Source organism: Thamnophis elegans, chromosome 15 (genome assembly GCF_009769535.1).
Source record: "Thamnophis elegans isolate rThaEle1 chromosome 15, rThaEle1.pri, whole genome shotgun sequence".
Lineage (NCBI taxonomy): Eukaryota > Metazoa > Chordata > Lepidosauria > Squamata > Colubridae > Thamnophis > Thamnophis elegans.
Genome location: NC_045555.1, coordinates 30,576,742 through 30,597,460, shown reverse-complemented (window position 1 = coordinate 30,597,460; position 20,719 = coordinate 30,576,742). Strand labels below are relative to the sequence as shown.

The 20,719-nt window shown below is 40.5% G+C and overlaps 1 protein-coding gene across 1 annotated transcript in view; it reads right to left on the bottom strand.

The window, feature by feature from the left end:
- SH2D4B (SH2 domain containing 4B) overlaps positions 1-20,719 on the bottom strand; it is a 118,263-nt gene that overhangs the window by 71,095 nt on the left and 26,449 nt on the right. Inside the window, exons 2-3 of the mRNA XM_032232140.1 lie at positions 16,155-16,314; positions 13,829-13,979 (exon numbers count right to left, since the gene is read on the bottom strand). Of these exons, the coding sequence (XP_032088031.1) occupies positions 13,829-13,979; positions 16,155-16,314 (311 nt within the window). The remainder of the gene's footprint in view (positions 1-13,828; positions 13,980-16,154; positions 16,315-20,719) is intronic.

Here is a 20,719-nt window from a genome sequence, read left to right as displayed (position 1 = left end):
GGAGGCAACTTCTGTTCCACTGATTAATTGTTCTAACTGTTAGGAAATCTCTCCTCAGTTCTAAGTTGCTCCTCTCCTTGATTAGTTTCATCCCATTGCTTCTTGTTCTACCCTCAGGTGCCTTGGAGAATAGTTTGACTCCCTCTTCTTTGTGTCAACCCCTGAGATATTTGAACACTGCTATCATGTCTCCCCTAGTCCTTATTTTCATTAAACTAGACATACCCAGTTTCTGCAACCGTTCTTCATATGTTTTAGTCTCCAGTCCCCTAATCATCTTTGTTGCTCTTCTCTGCACTCCTTCTAGAGTCTCCACATCTTTTCTACATCGTGGCGACCAAAACTGAATGCAGTATTCCAAGTGCGGCCTCACCAAGGCATTATAAAGTGGTATTAACACTTCATGTTATCTTGATTCTATCCCTCTGTTTATGTAGCTTAGAACTGTGTTGGCTTTTTTGGCAGCTGCTGCACATTGCTGGCTCATATTTAAATGGTTGTCCACTAGGACTCCAAGATCCCTCTCACAGTTACTACTATTGAGCAAGGTACCACCTATACTGTACCTGTGCATTTCATTTTTCTTGCCTAAATGTAGAACCTTACTCTTTTCACCATTGAATTTCATTTTGTTAGATAGTGCCCAATGTTCAAGTTTGTCAAGATCCTTCTGTACCTTAACCCTGTCTTCTGGAGTGTTGGCTATTCCTGCTAGCTTGGTGTCATCTGCAAATCTGATGAGTTCCCCATTTATTCCCTCATCCAAATCATTGATGAAGATGTTGAAGAGTACTGGGCCTAAAACAGAGCCTTGGGGTACTCCACCGCATACTTCCCTCCATGTATATGCAGTTCCATTGAGGACTACACGTTGAGTGCTGTTGGTCAGCCAGTTACGAATCCATCTGGTGGTGATGCTGTCTAACCCACATTCTTCTACTTTATCTAGTAGTAGGTTATGGTCTACCTTATCAAATGCCTTACTGAAGTCCAAGTAAACTATATCAACAGCATTCCTCTGGTCCACTAATTTTGTCACTTTGTCAAAGAATGCAATGAGATTAGTCTGGCATGATCTGTTTTTGACAAACCCATGTTGGCTTTTGGCTATTACTTTACTTCTAGGTGTTCGTTAATTTGTTGCTTGATTATATTTTCCAGAATCTTTCCTGGTATTGAGGTCAGGCTGATAGGTCTATAGTTTCCTGGATCTATTTTTTTTCCTTTTTTGAAGATGGGAACCACATCAGCTCTTTTCCAGTCCTCTGGCAGTTCCCCGGTGCTCCAGGATCTCTGAAAGATATAGTTCAGTGGTTCTGAGATCTCATCTGCCAGTTCCTTCAGAACCCTGGGGTGTAATCTTTTTTTGCTTCTCATGCCATAAGCGGGAGGAGCGCAAGGGGGTCATGCATGGGCATGCCACACCCATAATGCTATATGTGACCCCCCCCAGTGCGCATACACACATGACAGGCGTGACCCTCCCCCCAATTTTTGCATGCTTTTTTCTTCCTCCCCAGGCTCCAGAGGCTATATAGGAGCCTGGGAAGGGCAAAAACAGCCTCCCCCACCCCCACCCTCCGGAGGCCCTCCGGAGAGCAAAAAACCTGTTTGGGAACGGACTTCTGGTTTGCTCGTAGAGCCAGTTTAAGCCCCTCGGAACCTTCAGGGGCCTTCTGGAGGCTTCCCTGAAGGCTCCGGAGGACGAAAAATGACCCTATGAGCAAACCAGAAGAAGGACCATTTTTAGTCCTCCAGAGCCTTCAGGGGCCTTCCGGAGGCTTCCCTGAAGGCTCTGGAGGACTAAAAACAGCCCTACAAGCAAACCGGAAGTGACTTCCGGTTTGTCCATTGGATCATTTATTCATCCTCCTGAGCCTTCAGGGAAGCCTCCAGAAGGCCCTTGAAGGTTCCAGAGGGCTTAAACCGGCCCTACGAGCAAACAGGAAGTCCGTTCCTGAACTTCCGCTTTGCCTGTAGGGCTGGTTTTTTGCTCTCCGGTGGCTTCAGGGAAACTCCTGAAGCCTCCGGAGGGCCCCAAGGGGCAGGAGAGGCTGTTTTCGCCCTGCCCAGGCTCCTATAAAGCCTTTGGAGTCTGGGGAGGGCAAAAAATGGCTTTAAAAAAGGCTGAACTCAGCTGGTGTGCCTTGACAAATGGCTCCACGTACCACCTGTGGCACACGTGCCATAGGTTTGCCATCCTGCCCTACACCATTTCTGACAAATGGCAGTCCAATCACTTCTTGAAAGTCTCAAGTGAGGAAGCTTCCACAACTTCCAAAGCCAAGGTTCTGTATCCTGTTACTGTCAATCAATCATGGGGTGTGGCTGAAGGATATAACATCTTAGCACTTAGTGCTTAGGCATATACCACTTCACAGTGCTTTTACAGTGGTTTCCAGAATCAGCTATTGGCCCCAACCATCTGGATCCTCATTTTACCCATCTCAGGAGGATGGAAGGCTGAGTGAACTTTGAGCCAGTGAGAATCGAACTGCTGGCAGTCAACAGAATTAGCCTGCAAAACTACATTCTAACTACTGCACTACCACAGCTCTTAAGTGAAATATGTAAAAACTTAAATGTGCTAAAAATAAAATAAAATAAAAGAAGAACCTTCCTATCCCAATCTACCACCATTCATAGGAACCCATGGAGAAAACAGCATTTATTTGCTACTTATCTTAGTGTTGATGTTTAAGGTGCTAGTGTCAACTTTAGGCAAGTCACTCACTCTTAGCCCAGCCCACCTCACAAATGCGGAAAACAGGAGGAGGAAGAAGTCTTAGATATGTCCAGCATCTTTTTTTTTCCACAAGTCTTTTTTTTATTTCCATTTCATTCTATACAATCACGTGTTTACTGTGCATAACCGAGGCATATAACATTGGGTAATAAACACAGCTCTCACCTTTATAGAAAATGCCCCCTACAATACAAACCCAATATACCGCCTTAGCCCACCATACACCCTCTTTCATCCCCCTCCAACTTTCATTCTTCCTTCTCTCATACCCCTCTACACCTACTTCCCCTCCCCCTCTATCTATCCCTAACCCTATCACTCCCTCTCTTAATCCATTCCCTCCCTTCCTTCTCCTCCTCCTCTCTCTCACCCTCTCTACTCTCCTTCTTCTTTCACTCAGCTCCTCCCTTCGGTATACTTCTATTACCTTCCAATATATTCAGTTTGTTCTGTTTTGACACTAACATTAAAAAGCCACAGTATACAAGTGCAATCATGCTTTAAAATTTAACACATATTATATTTCCCCCCTCCCCCCCTCCCCCTAGATCCCCACCTCCCTTCCCTCCCCCCGACTTCCCAGAGCCCATACATGGTATAACTTTTTGACAATCACAGTCTAAAATATCTCTACATTGAACTCAGCTTCTTGCTGTTACCCAAATTTTTAACAGTTTAAGTTATTACTGATTTTAAGCATAAGCTATCTGGAGTTTCTTAGTCCCGTATTTGCTTTGTATATAATCAATCCATTTTTTCCAGTCTCGTTTATATCTCTCGTTTGAATGTTCTTTAAGATATGCTGAAATTTTTGCCATTTCGGCTAAGTTTATAACCTTCAAAGTCCATTCTTGAATTGTAGGCAGGTCTTTCTTCTTCCAGTATTGCGCCACCAAGAGTCTTGCTGCCGTTATTAAGTACAGAACCAAATTAATCTCTACTGCTACAAAGTCAATACATATACCTAGTAAAAACAGCTGGGGAGTGAATTTTATCCTTTTTTTGAAGATATTTTGCAGGATCCACCAAATTTTTATCCAAAATGCCTTAACATTACGACATGTCCACCATATATGAAAATACGTAGCATCAAAAGAACCACATCTCCAACATTTAGGCTGAACATTTGAATACATAGAAGCAAGGTTTTTGGGATCTAAGTGCCATCTATAAAACATCTTATAAAAATTTTCTCTCAAATTTTGTGCTTGTGTAAATTTTACATTTCTTACCCATATTTTTTCCCATGTGTCCAGCATTATAGGTTCTTCAATATTCTGAGCCCATTTTATCATACAGTCTTTAACCATTTCCGTTTCTGAATCCATCTGTATTAATACATTATATATCCTCTTTATGTGCATTAAACTTTGATCTCTTATTTGTTTAAACAAGTTATCCTCAGCTATTACAAAGCCTGTTTTTTGGTCTATTTTCCACCTGGCCTGTAATTGGCCACTGAAACCACGTTTGAACTACCTTCTCTTTTTTAAGTACCTCTAAGGATTTTAATTGCAACACCCCTCTTTCTATAATAAGGAGTTGTCTATAAGTGGTTCTATTGTGTTTTTGTTCTATATTCATATTTTCAATTGCATGTCTAGGAATTGCCCACATGGGCAATTTGTCATTTAGTTTATGTTGATATTTTTTCCAAACCCGCAATAAGGCATTTCTTAAAATATGATTTTTGAAATTCTTATCCAGTTTTTTGTTAAATAACAAGTAAGCATGCCAACCATATACCAAATCATGTCCCTCAATATTCAATATTCTGTCATTGGTTAAATGGATCCAATCACTAATTGCAGATAAGACCACTGCATCATAATATAATTTTAAATTTGGTAATTTCAATCCTCCTCTTTCACGTACATCTTGCATTATTTTCATCTTTACCCTCGGCTTCTTTCCTGCCCATACAAATTTGTTGATACCCTTCTGCCATTCTAAAAGATTCACATCTCTTTTGAGTATTGGTAACATTTGAAACAAAAATAAAAATTTTGGTAAAATATTCATTTTCACTGCCGCTATCCTTCCCAGCAAAGACAAATGCAGTTTCTCCCACCTTTTCATCTCCGTTTGTATACTATGCCAGAGTGGTTCATAATTATGCTTGTATAATTTCCCATTTGAAGTTAAAATATTAACTCCAAGATATTTGACTTTTTTAACAACCTCACATCCTAACATCGCTCCCAATTCTTCCTTCTGTTTGGTATTCATATTCATTGCTAATATTTTGGTTTTTCCTAAATTAATTTTAAATCCAGAGACTTGACCATATTGATTAATCATATTCATTAAGACCTTACTGGATTCCTGCGGTTGTTTCAATATTATAACCAAGTCGTCCGCAAAGGCGCGGACTCTGTATTCTTGCTGTCTGATCTTGATCCCTTTTAAAGCATCCAAGCCCCGTATCTTATTCAACAATACTTCCAAAGTTATAATAAACAATAGTGGGGACAAAGGACAACCCTGTCTTGTACCTTTTTCTATTTGAAAGGAATCTGTTAAGCTTCCATTGACTATAATTTGGGCTTTTTGCTGCTGATATATTGCACCAATTGACCTTAAAAAGCCATCTCCTATCTGCATTTTTTGCAGTATCTTCAACAAAAATTGCCAATTGACTCGATCAAAGGCTTTCTCAGCATCCAAAAATATGAATGCGGCAGGGATTTGATTATTCTTTCCCAAGTATTCTAAAGCATTAATAATTAACCTGACATTGCTCTTCATCTGTCTGCCCTGTATAAAACCTGTTTGGTCAGTATGTATCAGTTGTTGGATAACCACCATTAACCTATTTGCTAATATTTTAGTAAAAATTTTATAATCTACATTAAGTAATGAAATAGGTCTATAATTTTTCGGCTGAGTAAGATCTTGGTCTTCTTTGGGTATCAACGATATGAACGCTGTCTTCCATGAAGGGGGCACTTTACCTTCCGATTGAATTTTATTAAATAATTCTCTAAGAGGTTCTACCATTTCTAACTGTAAGTTTTTATAGTAAACAGCTGTTAAGCCATCTGTACCTGGTGCTTTCCCTAGCTTTAATTGTTTGATTACCTGCAGGATTTCCCCAGAGGTTATTGGTTGGTTCAACCTATACCTATGTTCTTCGCTAACTAGGGGAATTTTCTCTTTATCTAAGTATTTATTTATATCTAAGTCCCTAATTTTGTCCCCTTTATACAACTCTGTAAAAAATTCTCGAAATCCCTTTTGGATCTCTTCCTGTTGAAACACTTCCTTCCCTCTGTAACACAATTTGGATACATTTCGAATTTTCCTTTTTTTCCTAATCTGATAAGCCAACCACCTACCGGGTTTATTTGCATTGCAGAAAGTATTATGTTTGGCATATAATAAACTGGTGGCTACCTGGTCAGCGATCAGCATATCAAATTGAGATTTTAATATGGAAATTGCTTCTTTAGTCTTTGTATCACCTGGGTTCAGTATTAATTCCTGCTCTTTCCCTTTAATTTCCTCTTCCAATTCTTTACGTTTTTGCCCTTGTTTATGTCTATGTATTTTGTTTATATTTATCAATACTCCTCTCATATAGGCTTTGCTTGCATCCCATACATATTCCATAGGTGTACCCTTATTCATGTTAAAAACAAAGTATTCAGATAACAATTTTTTACAATCATTAACATACTTTTCATATCTGAATAAATTTTCATTCAGCCTCCAAGACCTTCTTGCCTGAACTACCCTTCCCAGCTCCATCCAAACTGAGTTATGATCCGAAAGGACTCTGGCCGTAATCTTTGTCTTCTTCACCCTAGAAAGTAAATCATTAGTAATTAATATAAAGTCGATCCTTGAAAAAGATTGATGTCTGTCGGAAAAGAAGGTAAAGTCATATTCTTCTGCATGCCTTTCACGCCAAACGTCTCGCAGTTCGAAGTCGTCCATCATGTCAAAAAAGGATTTGGGTAATTTAGCTCGGAATTTAGTATTCGGACGAGATGTCTTCTTATCTCTTTTGGTGTCAATCACGCCATTCCAATCACCCAATAGTATGCACGCCTTAAAGTCCCACTGTACTAATTTAGCATGGAGATTTCTATAAAATCCATCTTGTTGTTGATTAGGAGCATAAATTCCCAAAAGCTATATCTTTTTCCCTTCTAAGATTAATTCTAATGCGATATATCTTCTAAAGGGATCTGCTTCAAGTAGCTCGGCTTTAATGTCTTTCCTTAAGTATACTACTATACCATTTTTTTTTCCGTAGCAGAGGTCACAAAATGTTGACCAAGTTTGCGATTGAACAAATATTTTTGATCAGTTATTTTGATATGAGTTTCCTGCAAACAAATTATGTCGTTCTTAGACTGTTTAAGATAATGAAATATTTTCTTTCTCTTCTGTGGAGAGTTCAGTCCATTAACATTCCATGTCAAAATCTTAGTTGTCATTTTTGGTTGCCTGAAGCTTTTTTAGAGCCTCCCGCATGGCCTGTCTCACCTTGGGTCTGGCTCCTCCCACAGCTTCTGAGCTTGTTGCTGTAGCTCCTTGGTCAATGGCCGATGATTGTGGAGATTGTTGCGTTGTGGCTTGTTTTTCTGTTTGTCTGGTGGTCATATGGTTAGATCTTTGTTCCTTAACCCCTTGCCCTTCCGGGAGGGGGAGATGATACGTTTTGTCTGGTGATTGTGTAGTTTGCTGTTTCTCTTGTCCTGCTCGTGGTTTTTCTCCATATCCCGATGGTTCAGGGTGCCCCACTTTCAAAATCTTATGATAGAAATCTCGAGCTTTCCATACAGAGTTGAGACGATATCTTTGCTTATCAAATGTAACTATGATGCCAAACGGGGCATCCCATCTGTACTGTATCTGGCGCTTTCTGAGCTCTTCCACCAAAAAAGCATAATCTCTTCTGGCTCTTAGCATTTGAGGTGGTATCTCTTTCAAAACCATCAAATCCTGTCCGCCAATTTGAAGCTTGGTATTGTAGGACTCTTGTAATATCTTATTTCTGGATTCTCTTGTAACAAAATATATTACCACGTCTCGGGGGAGTTGCTTTTGTTTTGCCGCCCAAGAATTGACGCGAAAATTTTTATCAATCTGCCAATCAAAATTGGATCCCGCTCTTCCCACCAGACAGTCAAAGGCCTCAGAAAACATCTGCTTTAAGTTCTCCTGTCTCTCTTCGCGCAGCCCCCTAACTCTTAATGCAAGTTCCATCTGGTTATACTGTATCATAATCATTTGTTTTTCAGCATTTTCAACTTTTCGTTCCACCTCTTCGGTTTTAGATGTCAAATTAGTTTTAGCTTCATTGAGAATCTCTAAGTTATCTTCCATTCCAGAAATATATTCTGTCAGTACGTTTACAATTCCCATCATATCATCATTCATTTTGGTAATCTTGGTATCAAATTTATCATATGAGACTTTTATCTCCTTGCTTATCTCATTCCTTATTTCATCTCTGAACTCTCTGAGAGCTTCCAAATTCTGTTCCCTTGATTCTCTGAACATTTCCAGCAAAAATTCTTTCGTTAATACATCTCCACTAGGGGGCATAGAAGGTGGGGGCTGCGACTTTGTGCCAGGTATGGGAGAGGCAGATTTAGGAAGTAATTTCGCAGGATTCGATTTGGATGCCATAATATCTTTGCTTCAAGCACTTAAACAAACCACTATGCCGAGAAGAGAAAAGAAAAAAAAATTTTTCTCCCTTTTTTGCCAAGAATTTTACGGAAGATTTCAAAAGGCTGGCATTACGCCAAAACAGTTCAGCAAAACAAAACAAAAACCAGAGAAAACCCCTGTTTGGAATGTCTCTATGTCAACAAAGAGCCTTTGAGAACTTTTAATTAGATAAGGGAGAGTCTTCAAAGGAATGAGGCTAATTAGATCGTGAAAGGCTGCCAAAATATACCATCATTGCAAATACAAAAGCTGGAGAATCGCCATCTTGAAAATAAATACACAAAAGAAACTTTTTAACACTGAAGCTTGAGTTTTCCTAAAAAAACAGACGTAAAGTTCTCAAATATGAGCTCTGCTTGTATTAATTTCATAAAAAAAAAAAAAATTCAATAATTTGTCCTAAGAGGGGGTTCTTCGCCTTGTGCCGTTAATACAGCAGAGAAATCTGGCCGGAGATGACTCAGCTTTAAAAAAAAAAAAACCCTCGTTTGCAGCAGAAAAAAAAGCTGCAAACTGCAAGGAAAAGTTCTTACCGGCTGAGCCGCTCACTGCAATCTTCTTGTCTGAAGTTTGAGTTATCTAAAGGATGTTTAATTAGATAATGGACCAGAAATCTGGGAGCGGCTCAATTAAGCCGCTGCTGATGGCCAAGTCCCTCCCCAGAAGCCGATATGTCCAGCATCTTGAATCACTCAATCAGTTTCATTTGTAAGATAGAATCGGAACTCACAGCCTCCTGGTTTTGACACTAGCATCTTAACCACTTCACCAAACCAAATTACCAAGTTAGGTTAACAAATGGGATGAAATTAAGGAGAACATATGAAGATGGGAGAAATTGAAATTGTTATTTGTTGGGGACAATTTCAGTGATAAAAATGTATGGTTTGTCAGGATGATGTTATGGCTTCAAACAATACCTGTTCTGACAACTAATATACCATTTAAGGGAGACAGATATATCTAGTTTTGTATGGAAAGGGGAAAAGTCAAGGGTTAGATATAAAGATGCAAAGGGTTAGATATAAAGATGCAAAGGAAAGAGGAGATTTAGATTTGCCTGATCTGAAAATTATGTTTTACAGCACAACTTGGTCCAAATGTGAGTTTTGCTGAGAAATTTTTAAATTAAAAAAAAAACATTAGAATTACAATATTACAATCTGGGGTTTGGATGGTATGATAAAGTTAAGTTTTTAAGAATAGTTATACTACAAGTGCCATATTGAACAGGTATGGGACCAATATTAACCCAGACTGTGCCTAAAAATGCTGTAATGGATCTCAACAAACTCAGCATTTTAAAAGGAAAAAAATGTAAGTGAAGAAAAAAATGTTAATTTATTGAGAATGTAGAAAAACAAAGTAAAATTTCCACAGCTTGTTCTCCCTTCAGTGCTCTTCCTCTTCCACTGATTTATGTATAGACTTAACTGCATTTATGTCCTGATGTCAAGCTCAGGAAATCAAGAGTCCAAACAGTTCAAAGGAATACTGGTTTATTGCATGCTAATGCTCTTTGCAAGAATCTGAACTAGTAACAGTCAAAGCAAATTGGCAGTAGATAAGAATTCAAGGTGGGCTGGACTTAGATCTCTTGTGAGCATGCAGGGATTCGAGACTGATGACGTGTTTGACTCCTCCCTCGGGGCTCAGCCTGGTCATCTCCCACACCTGCCTTTTCTCCTGAAAGTTCAGGGCAACTTAATTGGGATCTGTCCTCATTTCCCTCCCAAAATGAATAGGAGAGAATAGCAGGGACTGGCCCAAAAGTTGGAAGAGGTGGCTTGCAATTAAATTCACATATTGCTCAACATTTGTGAAGCACATCAGAGATTGAGGGAGGGAAAGTGGGAGACCGAAAATACCGGGTTGTATATTTCTGCAAAATGTATTTTTAAAGGAGCAATGAAAATTCTTCAGAAAGACAGTGCAGCTTTTTATTTTATTTTATCAAGACATAAGCTTTTTTCTAGCTGAGCGTTATGCCCATTTTGCAGCCATAAAACAGGTGCAATCTGCTACAGAGGATAATGAGACCTGTCACATCATATAAATGCCTCTGCAGTTTTCCTTATCTTTGGGAAATTGATCAAGCAAAAAAAATATATCACTAGAAACTACTGTGAGAATCCTCAGGGAACTGCAGGAAAATTCTTCCTTGGTGGGAAAACTGTTTTTTTTTCCAAAGTTTTTGTTGGGTTCTTAATCACGGAGTGAGTTTTAATTAAAGCAAAGTAGAAAACTGCATAATAATAGGGGGGTGGGGGATTGAGGCAACCTCTTATTATTTTGAATGCACAGCTTGATTGTAAACTATTACATTCTGCTCCTACTGTAGCTCAACAAAACACATACTGAGTGAATTGAGAGAGGTTGGTTTTTAACCTGGTTCTCCTCTGCTTCTTTGTCACATGACACTGATTTAATAAACAATCTGAAAGACCTGAGACATCAGAAAAATAACCTTTAAGACGCCTCTCATAGTTCACTTTTTTAAAAATGGTGGGAGGCTAGTCATGGCATGTTGTCTTTTGTGTTTCTGCATGCATAAAACTTGGTTTCAATGGGTTCTTTGCTTAAACAGATAGCATCCATCATATAATATGTATTTCTGACACTGTTCTCTATAGGGATAAAAAAAAAACATAAAGAGAAAATAGTAATAAACTATGAAACCGAAGATGGATGATAAGAAAATTTAAATTACACCCCGCTCTTTATTTTTATACCCTTACAAACTATCTTTGTCTCCCTGAACTCCATATGAAAGTTTTATATGTTGCTTTTTGCCTTGATGAGTTGCCTTTTGATGTTCTCCTTTCTCAACCCAGACTTGCATCCTCCTAAATCCCAATGCTCCTTTATGCCAATGAGGCTGCTATTACTTCAGAAACCTCAATTGGACTGAAGAAAGCTGTTGCAGCAACATTAAAGTACTCCAGACAAAATAATTCCGTCTTCAATTGCGATATATTGAAAATCCTCGTTTTTACTAAAAGAGGTTTTTGATACTCATGGAGAGTAGAAGGGCATGACCTAGAAGAGGCCAACATATTTAAATACCTTGCAGTGGCTTTACATACCAAAGATACTTGGAAGACACATCTGGACCACAACGCCATAAGCCATTAGGTCTTCAAACGCTGTCACACAGGCGGAGGACAATTAGTCCCCGCAGCCTTAAAAATTTTGAGGCTAAAACATTGTCATTCTCTTTGCAGTTGTTATAACAATACTCTTGAACAGTTTTATCTTTGTAGTAATACTTACGGGTGCCACAGACCAAATTGGGTGCATGCGTTGAAACATGGTCACCACTATTCCAGTTCATTGGTTAATGTTGTAGCTTCTTTCTACAAGCATCCATTCAACAGCAGACCTCATGTTTCCATTCTAAATTTATTGAGTTTTGTGCAACTTATAATTTATTCTTCCATTTCTCCACTGCTAATAAACATGCTACTCAGATTCATCTCTTTGTGATAGTTTCTTTACTTTAGATATAGTTTGGATTGATTCACTTCTTTTTCCTTCAAGGGCCTAAGTTTCTGATAGGTTGATAGCTTGAGGGTTTCTCCATCACTGCTCCAACTTTTTGGAAAAATCAACCTTTTCCATCAAGTCTTGGGAGAATGGACTTTAAAAATTATGGTTGTCAGGTTTGATCCTGAAAGGTATAATTGTATGCTTTCATTTATTCAGTGACCTTGTAGACATATAGATGTATGCTAATTTGAGGACCTGAGATTTTATTAATGTCTGGAGAAATGGGCAGCATACAAATGATTGAAATATTTTTAGGTCCAATTCTTATTTGCATCATCTAACCTAAATATTGGCTGAAAATCCTTTGGATTCTAAGTCAACAACATGGCATCATCCACATAAAAACATACATCTATATTCATGTTCCCAACCACTAACATCACAAGAAGCATTCCTTATATATAAATACATTAAAGAATAAGGGAATGTCATATATCCTTGTCTTGCTTGCTCCTGAATGTGAAACATTTGTGATGCATTCTATTTATTTATTTTTGGTAAGCTTTACTTAATATTCATAACAACCAACCTTACCTCCATGTATGCTTTATCATACACTTACCATAAATCAACCAATATATAATAACCTCTCTTTCTCACATGCATATATCAAGCTGTCAGAAAGCTGCATGATAAAACTACTCTTGACTGTACAAATTCTTCATGCAACTATTTTCCATGATAAAGACCTACGCAATCAAAGGACAACTCACTGCAGCCTACTTGCCATGGCCAACTCATCACACCCAACTCACCACAGCCAAGTCGCTGCAGGACACCTCATTGCAGGACAAAAGTTACCCTAATATTGAAGAGATGGTGCAATATAATTGTTAAAGAAAGAATGAAAAAGGACAAATGAAATGTGGAGGATGAACATCAAAATATTTTTAATGATGTTAAATAATTAAATTAAATTGAATTGTCCTGCAGCAAGTTGGCCATGGTGAGTTGTCCCATTCCAACACAGGTTACTCTCCTAGTCTTTCTTTTTCAAAAACAATATCCTTCTGTAAGATTCCAACCTAAGAAATGTTTACCTCCTGGGAAACTGGTTATAGAAGTTATTCCAAAACCTCGGTTAGCTTTTAACTTGGACTTCAAGAATTTCAAGCAGGTGGGTCAAAATCTGCAGGCATATTGAAAATCAGCAAGTTTTTTCTTATGATGCTATTCTTGTAGATTTTGACCCATACGCTCTGGAATTATCCTTTTCAATAGTGAATCAAGATTCAAGGACTTTTAACTTGAGGTAGATGAGGAGCATATAAAAGGGGTAAGGAAAATTCAGAGATAAAATATATCTAACTTGCATCCTGGGTAGAAGATAGACAAGAAGAATCTTTAGGATTCTCCTTCAAATGTCAACTTGTGCTGGTTCTCACCTTTACTTATTATCTTACCTGACTCCAATAGCAAGTCTTGAAAATACAACACTTCTCTCAAGCGAATTTTTAACTCCTCCTGATTTTGTAAACCATTCATGGTGTTTTCTTGACAATAGTACAAAATTGTTTCCTTGTGGGAGCTTTCTAGCATTTCCTAGTAGCCCTGGTAATTTCTACTTCACTTCCATTAAATTACTAACTAAAATTAAACCTTTCAAAACCTATCTACAATAGATAACATGATCATTCTGTATGTATATTTGTCTTAATGTGGGTGGAGAGTGATTACCTCCTCGTCTACTTTCTGATAGCTAGTAGCTTGGAAATAACTAAATCCCAATGTACTATGAATGGAATAGAGTGATGTGGAAAAGAACAGAACAGAACAGAACAGAAATATTCTAAGAGGTACAAACTCAAACATTAGAAGGCAGGATTGCTGAAAGAATAACCCAACCTTTAATTCCTCCTGGATTTTCTCCTCCTCCATCAATTTGGCTGCTTTGCGATCTTCTGCCTCTATCTTCCATTTCTCTGCCACTATTCGAGCTTTCTCCTTTGCCATAGCATCACGGAACTTCTTCGTGATTTCAGCTTCCTTTTGTTTCCTTCCCAAAAAGAAAAAAGAAAGAGAGGCAAGGTAAGGAAGGAAGAGTAAGTCAACCTTGAGTTTTCATGTAGAACAAAAGTCTAAGAATACTGGACAACCTTGGCATTTTTACCAACAGCCATCATAATGACAGAATCTCATGTACATACACTGAAGTTCACAGGGGACATTGGTGATTGCTGATCAGGATAACTGCCTATATCCTAAAACCTATCCTTCTAGAAGCATCAAGGATCTGACTGCTCTTTAGAAGCCCAGATCCTGATGATAAAATTCAAATACTTTGACCATCTAATGAGAAGGAAGGACTCACTGGAGAAGAGCCTAATTCTGGGAAAGATGGAGGGCAAAAGAAGAAGGAGATGACAGAGAATGAGGTGGAAGGATGGAGTCACCGAAACAGTAGGTTTGAGCTTACCAGAGGATGGTAGAAGACAGGAAGGCCCAGAGGAATGTTGTCCATGGAGTAGAACATGACTTCGCAACTAACAAGTGTGTGTGTGTGTGTGTGTGTGTGTGTGTGTGTGAGAGAGAGAGAGAGAGAGAGAGAGAGAATTATGGAGGAAGAGAATAGAGAGAGGAAAAAGAGAGAGAAACAAGGGGGAGGGAGAGAGAGAGAGAGAGAGAAACTGATTTTGGTAAGTCTAACAAAACATTATTTTATATTCAAGTATAAACCAAACAGTTTAAACTTGTTGTTCTTATATCATTTTAGATTTAAGATAGATACTTAAGAGAGATAATTTAAGAGAGAGACTTGAAGTTCTGAAGAGTTTTGAAAGAAATTTAAAATTTCTATCCAATGGAATTCCTCGTGACTTCACGGACATGTCCATGTTCACAGATAACTTGCATCCATATTTGTCTCCATCTGGGAGTTTCTTTTGACTTTCCAGTTTAAAATACAGCCCTGAGATTCTCTGATGGTCTCCATCCAAATACTAACCATAGAATACAGAATGATAGAGTTGGAAGGGATCTTGTAGGTCATCTAGTGCAACTCCCCACCCAAACACGAGACCCTACACCATTTCTGACAGATGACAGTCTTCTCTTCTCAAAAGCCTCCAGTGATGAAGGTCTCACAACTTCTGAAGGCAACTTCTGTTCCATCAGTTGCTTGTTCTCACTGTCAGAAAAATTCTCCTTATTTCTAGGTTGAATATTGGTCAGCTTCCATCCATTATTCCTTGTCTGGCCTTCAGATACCTTGGAAAATAGCTTGGCCCCCTCCTCTTTGTGGCAGCCCCTCAAGTTTTGAAAGATGCTATCATGCCTCCCCTGCAACTGTTCTTCATAAGTACCATATTTTTCGGAGTATAAGATGCTCCGAAGTATAAGATGCACCTAGATTTTGGGGAGGAAAACAAGGGAAAAATATCTGCCTCTGCCTCCCAGCAATTTGCCTCCTTGCAACAAACAGTACAGACAATATACATTGTTTGTAGTGTTATATTTCAGACTATACGTGTACAGACGCTATTAAAATGTGCTTTCTGGAAATATAGTTATTCTCTGCTATTTAAAAGAATAGCACTTCTTAAAACAATAGCACTGGGCCTCTTCAGATCAACCATTTATTTTTAAAAGTCTCTTCATTTTATTAAGTTGTCTAGAACAATAATAAAGCAGTCTTTAAAAATAAGTCTAACAATTTGAATAGACATTTATAGTTGTTGACTTACCTCCTTGCAGCAAACAGCCTGATTAGCACAAGAAAAAAAATCTGCCTCCCAGCAATTTGCCATGTGGAGCAAATAGCTAGTTTCACTTTCAATTTCTCCCGATCATCAGCTGTTAGAGGCTGCAGGGATTGCTATAGTTTATTGAAGCCTCCACAAGCCCCATTTGCTGCAAAGAGGTAAATTGCTGGGAGGCAGAGGCCCCAAGGGTGGGGGCCAGTGGGTGGGTGGGGCTACATTTGGTGTATAAGACACACCCAAATTTTCACCCTCTTTTAGCTGGGGGAAAGGTGAGTCTTATACTCCAAAAAATACGTATCTATGTTTGACCCAGCTTAGTTTCTGAGTCCAAGCAAGATAAAGATTTGGCATATTCAGAAATGAGTATACATTTCAAAGACAATATTATCCAATAGAATTCCAAAATAATTCTCATTCAGTAGTTTTTTTGACAGCAATATTCTAGATGTGATTGATTTGCAGATACTCACCATAGTTCTTCAGCTTCCTTCTGAGCCTGCTGTCTGGCTCGTTCTGCAAGACGCTCCTCTGAAATTTGCTCATATGACTTGTCTCCAGGGGCTTCTCCCATGATCCAAACCCAGACCTCTCCATCAGCTCCCTGAAGCCACTGAACATGTTTCCTGTCACCTGGAATAGCCATCCAAATGTGTTGCCAAAAGGGAAAGTCTCAGAGCCATCAATCAAACAACACACGTCTTAAAATACAAGGAATGAGAATTAAGCACTGGGCCTGTTCAGGTTCATGAAGGAGAACTTCATTTCCACCATGCTGCAAACAAAGCATTTCTCTGAAGTTGCCTTGGAAAGGACCTGACCACCTGCTTCTAGAAAAATGATCAGAGGGGCCAAGTTGTTTTACTTTGCTGGAGAAAGGGCATTCACTGTATCTGGAAGAGCCTAGTTAAGGTAGGGCTTGAAGAGAGTCTTCATCATATACAGAATAATAGAATTGCATGAATTACAAAATAACAGCATTGGAAGAGACCTTGGAGGGGACCTGTGTATTTCCTTGACTTCTTGGAATAACCAGATGTAAAGTATGCATCGGCTCTTGACAAGGATGTACAATGTCTATCTCCTGCATCCTTAAATTATAAAATAAATTTCACCACTTCCCTATTGTCACAAGCTAATCTTTTTCTGGGTATAAGCTGATACGATAAACCGACTTCCTGCAAATAAAGGCGTGGTTGTTTTATAAATTGGCTTTCATAGAAGCAACATGGTTATTACTATTTTTCTTGTTGATCCAGACTTTATAGAGATAAATAAACACCTTGTTGCACAGTGCCAATTTTTGGTTTTTCTGCCATCTTTTTCAAGTTATATACTTTCTTTTATTTTCTAAGAGGTACAGTGACTTAGAGGTGGAGCTCTCGCCTCACAATCTGGAGGCTGTGAGTTCAATCCTAGGTAGTGGCAGATATTTCTCTCTGTGGACGCAAATGAATAATTGTCTGCTGTGAACTGCATGCAGGCGTCAGGAAAGGCATCCACCCAGTAAATTCCCAAGCTCCGTTCAGTCACCAAGACCACCACAATGCAAGAGATTACAGGGTTGTTCAAAGAAAAAAGTCAAAATAACTTTAGATCTGAAGGGCCAAGTTAGAGAGAGATCATCATGGACAAACTAAATGTATATTATTATAACTGTATTATACTAAGAGCCAACAGTGACTTGAATGTACATAATCAACTAATCAATGATCCTAGATGAATTGGCTGAGGATTATGACAATTTAAATCCAACATGAGTAACTGGTTGGGAAAAGCTCTTTGTTACCTCCTCTTATGTCTTTTTCCAAGAATAACATCACAGTAAATCAAGGTGTTTTTTTCAGCTATTATACATGTGTATTTATTCAGCTTTTGGCTTCCTTTTTAATACATTTAAGATTCATTAGCTCTCATCTCTAATGAGACATATTTGTGGACTTGTAAGCTGCAATCCCTTATTATGCTTTTATATTGCTAGGCTAATCTGTTTCAGATACATAAGAACTGCCTCCCATTTTCTTTCCCACTGACTTTTAAAAATTTCATTCCTCCATGTGTTCTGTTTATTTTATGACTATTATTAATCATTGCTGTTTTCCTACGTAGCTTGTGTTATCTACAGTTAGTTGTGTGTTTAAAAATTCACTTGCCAATTGAATCAAACAGCCAACCTTCTAATCTTTGCTCAATCTTTCCTTCCCCAAATGCACTCATCTTTATTTTCCCAATGTCTATAATTCTCATATCTTTTTATTGTATTTATCATGCTCTCATATTGTATCTTACTTTACTGTTAAACGTATTTATTCTTCTTTCCAGACTTAGAGATACAGAAATAGAGAGGACTTCTGGAAAAGCAATGGTGAATTGAAGATGGTTGTACTGAGAGCAGAAGCAATAATCACAGTAGAATGGAGAGACAGTGAAGAGACCTGCTTAATACAAAATTACTGAGTTGGAAGGGACCTTGGAGGTCCTCTAGTCCAACCCCCTGCTCAATCAGGAAATCTATACATTATGGACAAATATTTGTCCAATCTCTTCTGGAAAATCTCCAGTGATAGAGCACTCACAACTTATGGAGATAAAGTCATTCCACTGTTGATTGTTTTCACTGTCAGGAAATTCTCCTTATTTCAAGGTTGGATTTCTCCTTGATAAGTTTCCATCCATTACTTCTTGTTCTGCAATCAGGTTCTTTGGAGAATAGCTTGACACTCTCTTTGTGGCAGCTCCTGAAATGCTGGAACACTGCTTATCATGTCACCCCTAGTCCTTCTTTTCATTAGAATAGACATACCCAATTCTTGGAATCCTATTCTGGACGAAGAGAAAACTTGTGGACATAAGTTCATAAGGTAGTGAATTAGGTGAAATAGTGTGATGACTCCAGATGTCACCTCAGAGGGGGATGGACCAGTTCCAGGCAAGTTTGGAGGGCGGTTGGTCAGTGGCTCTGAGCAGCCGTCGGAGAGGGATTTGGCTGAAGCACAGTTGCAACAGGAGAGCCCTGAGGCTCCAGGTGGGGAAAGCAAGCAGCTGCCATTTGATGAGGAAGAGGAACTGCTTCTTCACCTGACCCGAGAATAAATAGGTCAGAGAAAAGGCAGGAGCGAGCTTTTGGTACAGCCCATCTGTTGAGGATTCATAAAATCCTCCACTTACGACCGGGAGGCCAGCAACAGTCTAGGCTGCGCCCTGATTGGCTGAGGCGCAGCATAGCCTGTTGCTAGCCAGCCGAGCCAACCTGATTGGCCAGGGTACTGCGTCAGCAGTTGCTAGACGCTACCAGGCCTCCCATTGGTTCCCCTGTTTTAACTAGCAAGTATAAATACCTTGGCGCGGAATTGTTACTTTTGAATCGCTGTCAGCTCCTGCTTCTGAATAAACTCCTGTTATTGTTACGTCCTGGCTCTTGCGTCGTTCCTGCCTCGATCCTCTAAACTGGTGACAAAGGTGGGATCCAGCGATTCCCGAAGCAGAGCCTAGGACAGAGCGAGAAGAGATTCAGCCATAGCCGCTGAAGCCGCGTCAGACCGCGAGTGCGACGAACCGCTGAATTTTTTTTTCTTCTCTACGCTTCCCGTCTACTCTCTCTTGAGTCTACTGAACAGACACATCTTCCGCGGCGAACATGGCATCCGCCTTACCGCCTTTTGCTCCCTTCGGAGCTGCTGGTGAAACCTGGGAAGGTTTCATGGAGCGATTCGAATGCTATTTAATAGCATCTAAGAACCACAACCAACCGGAGTCGGAAAAATGCAGCTTCTTTTTGAGTTGTTGCGGGCCCGCGATGTTTGCATCCGCCAGGGCTTTAGCTGCCCTGCGGCCTGTATACCAGCTCAGCTGGGACACGCTAATGTCCCGGCTGAAGAATCACTACGCCCCGGTGCCCTCCCGCATCGCTCGCCGCTTTGCGTTCCGCCGGTGTGTTCAGAAGCCGGCGGAAAGCATCAGCCAATTTCTGGAGTCGCTCCGCGTAACGGCGGCCCAGTGTGACTTCCAAAATTTGGATGAAAACCTGGTCGAGCAAGTCATGTGCAGGGTGAAGGACATTAACTTGTGAAGCCGCCTCCTGTGACACCCCGACATCACAATGCAGCAGGCCGTGGAAGCTGCCAGAGCAGCCGAGCTCTCTGAGCAGTCCACGGCCGATATGCAACACCTGCAACTCTCCCTGCCACCTCCTCCGACGCTGCCTGGGTGCCCTCCGCCTGCCGCGCAAGCCTGCCTCGTGGACGAGCTGGTGCCACCCGAAGACCCCAGCTCTGAGATAGTTGGCCAGCTCCGGGCGCAGCCTAGGCCCCCACCACCACCTCCTCCAGCTGCCCCTGCCACGACGGGTTGTGTGGGTTGCGGTGGCCGCCATGCCCGCACGGCTTGCCCCTTCAAAGGCACAGTCTGTCGCTGTTGCAACAAGAAGGCCATATTGCCCATGTCTGCCGCGCCTCCCTGCCTGCACCATCCTTCCTGCCGCAGCCTGCCACATCTCAACCGCAGCAGCGCCGCCAGCCGCCGTGACCCCCTAGGCGGGCTGAAGACTGCCACACCATCTATCAGCCTGAGGCCGTCGGGGAGACAGTCAGCCAGGCATCCGCCGGGGCCCGGAAGGTTTCTGCCGCACTTCAGCTGGAAGGTCAGCCCTGCCGAATGGAGGTGGACTCTGGCTCCTCCCGCTCCCTGCTCTCCTGGGCCACTTTCTCCCCCCTGTGCCCCCACATCTCCTGTGCCCAGCTGCAACCTGTGGACACCTCCCTCAGGGACTACCAGGGGACTCTTATTCCCACCCTGGGTTCTTTCCTCATTTGGGTGGACTATGGAGATTTTCACGGCCATTTGCCTATTCTTATTGTTAAAAACTCCCTGCCTGCCTTATTGGGGCTTGATTGGTTTCCAGCCTTGGGGCTATCTATTGGGGGAGGGTGCATAGGGTGGTTCCCTCCTCCCTGGAAGATGTCCTCACAGAATTCTCTGACATCTTCGATGGCCAGCTGGGCTCTTACAAGGGCACCCCCATCTCCCTTAACCTCGACCC